The sequence below is a fragment of the Mus pahari genome, chromosome 4, assembly GCF_900095145.1.
Source record: "Mus pahari chromosome 4, PAHARI_EIJ_v1.1, whole genome shotgun sequence".
Classification (NCBI taxonomy): domain Eukaryota; kingdom Metazoa; phylum Chordata; class Mammalia; order Rodentia; family Muridae; genus Mus; species Mus pahari.
In genome coordinates, this window is record NC_034593.1 from 85,727,903 (window position 1) to 85,734,769 (window position 6,867).

At 45.3% G+C, this 6,867-nt stretch overlaps 1 protein-coding gene across 1 annotated transcript in view; it reads left to right on the plus strand.

Moving 5' to 3' along the window:
- Positions 1 to 6,867, plus strand: part of Ctss (cathepsin S) — a 29,427-nt gene that overhangs the window by 5,910 nt on the left and 16,650 nt on the right. The window contains exon 3 of the mRNA XM_021196504.2: positions 5,196 to 5,318. Coding sequence (XP_021052163.1) covers positions 5,196 to 5,318 — 123 coding nt within the window. The remainder of the gene's footprint in view (positions 1 to 5,195; positions 5,319 to 6,867) is intronic.

Here is a 6,867-nt window from a genome sequence, read left to right on the forward strand (position 1 = left end):
TGTGTGTGTGTGTGTGTGTGTGTGTGTGTGTGTGTGTGTGTGTGTGTGTGTGTGTGTTTGAGGCAGAATCTCTACATAGCTCTGGCTGTCCTGGAACTCACTGTGTATACCAGATTGGCCTTGAATTGACAGAGATCGCTCTGCCCTGCCTTCCAAGTGCTGAGATTAAAGGTATACACCACCACCACACTGGACTTATGCTGACATTTTTATTGGTTTGTTTTCTGTGTGTTTTCATACACACACACACACACATACACACACACACACACACACACACACGGTGCAGCTTGGGGGAATTTTCGCCTTCCACCATGTGGGCCCAGGTCATCATGTTTGGCTGCAGATACCTTTGCCCGCTGAGCCATGTCACCTCCTGTTTTTAATTCTTCAGTCAATAGTGAGTGATTCTCTTGTACCGGATAAGGACCCAGTTATACTTCTGCATATGAGTCAAAACTCCCGCACTGTTGGAGCCAGGGGATTATGCTTTCCGTTTCTGTGGTTTTGGCATCTTTGCGAAAAATCAACTGGCCATAAAGGCCTGTTTATTTCTGGGTTCTCTGTTGTTCAGTCTTGGGCCTGTGGTGCCTTTTGAGATGAGGTGTGTGATACCCTTCGCTTTTGTTTATATTGCTCCAGACTTATTGGAAGTTGGAGGTTATTGTAGCTCCACATAAACTTTCCAGATTGCTCTGTGTTCATGAAGAACTCTGTTGGAGCGTTGACAGGAATCACACTGAGTCCTAGATTGTTTTTGAGCAGTCTGGCTGTTTCTATGATCTAATCCTTCCAATCCCTGGATAGAAGCACTACATCACTCTGAATTTCTTTTGCCACAGTTTTACAGTGTTTAGCATATGGCTGCCTCTGCAGACCTCATGTTCTGTGTCTATGAATTCAACAAGTGATGGATTGAAAATATTCTTTGTAGCAGGGCACAGTAGCATAAACCTGTAACCCTAAATACTCAGGAGGTAGGGACAGAAGAATCAGGAGTTCTAGATTATGCTTTGCTATGTAGTACGTTAGTGAGTGTGAGGCAAACCTGGGGAGTGTCAGATCCTGTCTCAAAAAGGGGGGCCTGGCAATATGGGTCAGCAGGTGAAGACACTAGCCACCATGCCTGGTGGGGTGCGCTGGAACCAGATCTCATGGTGGAAAGAGAGAAACAACTCCACAGGGTTGTTCTCTGACCTCTACCCATGTGCTATATGCATACATACATGTGTACATATACACACGCACGCACACACACACACACACACACACACACACACACAAAACAAGCACACACCACTAAATGCTAAAGATTAAACGAAACAAATACATCAAACCTAAACACAAGTAGATGTTAAAAAATTGCATCAGAGTGTATCTGTGTGTATCTATGGTTGTACGTGAATGCAGGCATCTGAGAAGGGGAGGAGAGGGCACAGAATCCCCTGGAGCCAGTGTTAGAGGTGTGTAGAGTTACATCAGCACCATCAGTGCTGGCACAGAACATGTGTCCTCTGCGAGAGCAGTATGTGCTTTTAACCTCTGAGTTCTCTCTCTCTCTCCAGCCACATAGATTGGACTGGGTTTTTTTTTTCCCCTTAACATCTCCTACACAACGCAATATAGCAAGCATATTATATTATATAAATAGTCTAAAAATAAATTGAAATGTATGTGTATGTATGCATGTAGGTAGGTAAATTATATAAAAATATTTGAATTTTGTTGATTTTTGGAGACAGGGCATCACTGTATATCTTTTGTGAATTATTTTATTTTTATTTAAGATGCATAAGAGTGTTTTTAGCATGTATGGTTCTGTACAATGTGCATGTGGTGCCCTGAGAGGCCAGAAGAGGGCATTGGATCCCCTAGAACTGGAGTTACAAATGGTTGTGAGTTGCCTTGTGGGTTCTGAGAATAGAACCTGGTTCCTCTGGAAGATCAGTCAGCACTCTTAACCACTAAGACATCTCTCCAGACCCCTCAATGTGTGTCTTAAGCTGGTGTAATACTCACTGTGAAGTCCAGAATGACTGTGAACTCTCAGACATCCTCCTTCTTCACCCCCTGAGTGTGAGCCATTACATTCAGCTTACAGCGTTTAAGAATTTTGAGCACCCAAGGATTTTTGCATCCTTGGGAAGCCTGGGGTCTAATCCCTTAGTTTCTCTTGGGAAGCCTGGGGTCTGATCCCTCAGTCTCCTCTTGGGAAGCCTGGAGTCTGATCCCTCAGTCTCCTCTTGGGAAGCCTGGGGTCTGATCCCTCAGTCTCCCCTTGGGAAGCCTAGAGTCTGATCCCTCAGTCTCCTCTTGGGAAGCCTGGGGTCTGATCCCTCAGTCTCCTCTTGGGAAGCCTGGGGTCTGATCCCTCAGTCTCCTCTTGGGAAGCCTGGGGTCTGATCCCTCAGTCTCCTCACAGACAGTTGCCCTTAGTCTTCACTTCCTCCATGGATTTTCTTTTTTAAAGATTTATTTATTTTTACTTATATGAGTACATTTTAGCTGTCTTCAGACACACCAGAAGATGGCAGTGGATCCCATTACAGATGGTTGTGAGCCACCATGTGGTTGCTGGAATTTGAACTCAGGACCTCTGGAAGAACAGTCTGCTCTTAACCTCTGAGCCATCTCTCCAGCCCAGAATTTATTTTTTCAAGTATTTTTTTATGCATGTGTGTGGGTACTGTGAATATAAAGCTAGGTTCTCTTGCTTCAGCAACAAGCATTTAGTGACTGAGCCATCTCTCCAGCTCATGAACACAGCTTTTAACAAGAATCTTTAATAACTAATCTCTAAATTAACTTATTTTTCCTTTTCTTCAGTTTATTTAGATTTACTTTTTCTTTTTTTGTTTTGTTTGTTTGTTTGTTTTTGAGACAGGGTTTCTCTGTATAGCCCTGGCTGTCCTGAAACTCACTATGTAGATCAGGCTGGCCTCGAACTCAGAAATTCCCTGCCTTTGCCTCCCAAGTGCTGGGATTAAAGGCGTGTGCCACCACCGCCCGGCTAACAGTGGTTTTTAAAAAATGTTTGTAAGTGTGTGTGTGTGCCTGAATGTGTTGCATTATTCGAATGCAGGAGCCTGTGAAGGTCAGAAGAGACACTGGATCCCCAGGGACTAGAGTCACAAACAGTTGTGAGCTACCGTGTGGGTACTAGGAGCCCTCTGCAAGAGTAGGGGTACTGAGCCACCCTCCAACCCTAAATCAATAATCTTGAAAATAGCGCTGAGACATCCTCGCAGAAGTCATCATACAGAAATAAAATGCAGAAGACTCTATGCAAACAAAAGCTGGAGCCTTGGGAGTCCAAGTGACCCAGGGCATGTGAAGAAGAAAGTTAGATGGACTGGTGAATAAATAACACACCAAAAGAGATGCTGCTGGGAATTTTCAGTTGTAGAACACTTCCCTCGACATCCAATCAAGCTGAAAGAAAAACACGTAAAAACCCATATCCAGACACGTATGAGGAAGCTGCAAGACTTTTAAGAAAAAAAAAATTTACAAAAGCTAGTGAGTACAGGTGAGAACAGAGGTACCAGATCTTAGTAAAATAGCCATATAATCCCAGCACGTAGTAGGAAGCATAAGAGGGTACAGACAGTTGCCAGCTTGAGCTACACAGCAAGTCTGAGGCAACCTGGACAACCTGGGCAAGACAAGGAGTTGCAGCAGCAGCAGCAGCAGCAGCAGGCCTTCGAGGTGCAGTCTGCCATATCAGCACTCAGGTGGGGGAAGTGGAAGGAGCGTAGTTTCAAGGGCAGCCCGAACTACATGAGATCCTGTCTCAAAATCAAAATAAAAGTCTGAAGTGTAGTAGTTAAAATTCTGATTTGCAGTAATGGTGCAGACCTGGCTAGTCTTCTGTCAAGTTGACACAGCTACAGTCATTGGAGAGATGGGAGCCTCAGCTGAGAAAATGCCTCCATAAGATTAGGCTGCAGTCAAGCACATAGCACATTTTCTTAATTAGTGATTGTTTGGGGTGGAGGGGCTAGTGCACTGTGGGTGGAGCCATCCCTGGACTGAAGTTCTGGGCTCTATAAGAACAAGGCACGAGGTGCAAGCCAGTAAGCAGCACCCCTCCGCGGCCTCTGCCCCAGCTCCTGCCTCCAGGTTCCTGCCCTGTTTGAGTTCCTGTCCTGACTCTCCCTTCAGTGATGGACAGTGCTCTGAAAGCTCAAACCAAATAAACCCTTTCCTTCCCAGGTTGTTTTGGTCATGGTGTTTCATCATAGAAATAGATGCCCTGGAAGAGGACAAATGAGCATCAGAGGAAAATTTAAAACAACAACAACAATGTCAAATAGCCAGAAGCAGAAATGTATAGTTAGCTGAGTTGCTTTTCAGGAATGAGAAAGAATCTTATGGATATCTATACAGTTAGGTGTGAGGAGTATGCAGGAGCTGAGGCAGGGAGATTGCTAGGAGTTTGAAGCCAGCCTGAGCTACAGTGTGAGTTATTAGGACACCCAAAGCTACAAAACAAGACTGTGTCTTTGAAAGAAAGAAGGAAAGAGAAGGAGGGAGAGAAGGAGAGAGGGAGGGAGGGAGGGAGGGAGGGAGAGAGAGAGAGAGAGAGAGAGAGAGAGAGAGAGAGAGAGAGAGAGAGAGAAGTCTAGAAAGGTTAGAGCTTATTGGTTATAAGGGCATGCATCAAACACAAGCTTCTAACATTTGGAGAATCAAATTTACAACAAAGAAGAAAGAAAGAAAGAGAAGGAAATTCACTGTGTATATCATATATTTAATAAGTAAAATTAAAAGCAAGAATTTGAATTAAAATGTGATTTTAGCAGTTGTTTTGCATGTATTCATTTGCCTATGTTTTTAGACAGATCCACAGTCAGAAGGGTGCTATTTGGGGCACTAGAGATGCTCAGCAGTTAAGAGCACCGACCACTCTTCCAAAGACTCAGGCTTGGTTCCCAACAACCACTTTGGGCGGCTCATCTGACTCTCTAGCTCCACAGGGTCTGATGTACTCTTCTAGCCTCTGTGCATTCCTGTGCTCACATGCTCACACATACACACATGAAGGGGGCGTGGATACCTGTGCCCACATACTCACACGTACATACATGAAGGGGGCGTGGATACCTGTGCCCAAATGCTCACACATACACACATGAGGGGGGCGTGTATTAAGATCAATAAATTCGCTTGCATTCCTTTTCCTTCTGTTTCAGAATGAAGAAGAAGCACGGCGTCTCATCTGGGAAAAGAATCTGAAGTTTATAATGATTCACAATCTGGAATACTCTATGGGAATGCATACCTACGAAGTGGGCATGAACCATATGGGAGACATGGTAGGTAAACCACAAGCAATCCTTATTTCACGTGTGGGTAAGTGCCAGGCTGCATACGTAGGGCACTATCCTCCGGTCTCTGTGGAGCTCTGGCCCAGCCTGAGCGGCCAAACAGATGTCGCTCTCCTCGGCCAAAGAGATGCCGGTCTCTGCGGCCAAAGAGATGCCGCTCTCCAAGGGGGATCCAGAGCAAGGCAGATTGCTGGGCCTCGTCCACAGTCACCACTGTCCTGGAATTGGTGTCGGCAGGTGGATAGCAGCCAAGGTCGGGGGCCTTGGAGCAGGAAGTGGCTGTGGTGGGCTCAAGCACCCAACTGGTTGGGGCAGGTCGCTGTCCAGAGGAAAGCGGCAGAAGAGAAAACTCTTCCCTGGAGTGTTAATCTTTGGTGAAATGGTTCATGCACTTTACTCCTTATGGATAGGACCTTATAAACATTTTGAGGTGGGTTGGGATCTAAAGGCAAATGCTTTCTATTGGCTTGGTCTGAGATGTCAAGGATGCCTCCTTTGCATGTAGAAGGACTTAAGGTGCTGTCCCTACATGACTGATTGTCACAGTACTCACAATGGGGTGTCATGGTCACATGTTTCAGGACAGAAACGGGGTCAGGCATAGATTTAAATGCCTATCACTCTCAACTATGAGATTTGCCAGGGTTCCTGAATCAGCTCAGCCTTACCAGGTTTTCTGTCTGGTGGCACAGTCCACTGCCCCCACAGGCAAGTATAATTTTTCATCAAAAGTAATTTGAAGGTACACTGGGATGTCCACCATAAAACCAAAGGAAACTGTGTAGCCAGGGCTGGAACATGGTGCAGGGGCAGAGAACACATCTCCCATGAAGCAGGGTCCTAGGCTTGATCCTCCACCTTAAACTAAGAGAGGTAAGTGTGCTCACGTGCTGACAAAGCTAAAAAGCAATGGACATCAGGGCCTAAGGATCAGTAGGCAAATTCCTTGGTTAGAGAAAGAAAGGAGCCTGGGCAGATGGCTCAAAGGTTAAGAGCTCTGGCTGCTCTTACAGAAGTCCTGAGTTCTGTTCTCAACAGCCACATAGTAGCTCACAACCGTCTATAACCGTCTATAACCGTCTATAACATGTAATCCCATGGGATCCTTTGGTGGTATGCAGATATAAATGCAGACAAAACACTGATATACAAAAATAAATATCTTTAAAAAGGAAAAGAAAAGAAAGGAAAGATGTGGGTCAGCCTGTGGCCTGAATCTGCCCCCCTTAGCCTCATGTGATGCAAGAAAAAGGGATTTCTTCAAAGTATCCTTTGACCGCCATGTGTGCAGTGGTGTGGGCACATGGTAAATAAGTAAAGACAGTGAGAAAATGTATTTTAAAGATTTATTTATCTATCTATTACATGTAAGTACACTGTAGGTGTCTTCAGACACACCAGAAGAGGGAATCAGATCTCATTAAGGATGGTCGTGAGTCGGGCAGTGGTGGTGCATGCCTTTAATCCCAGCACTTGGGAGGCAGAGGCAGGCAGATTTCTGAGTTTGAGGCCAGCCTGGTCTACAAAGTGAGTTCCA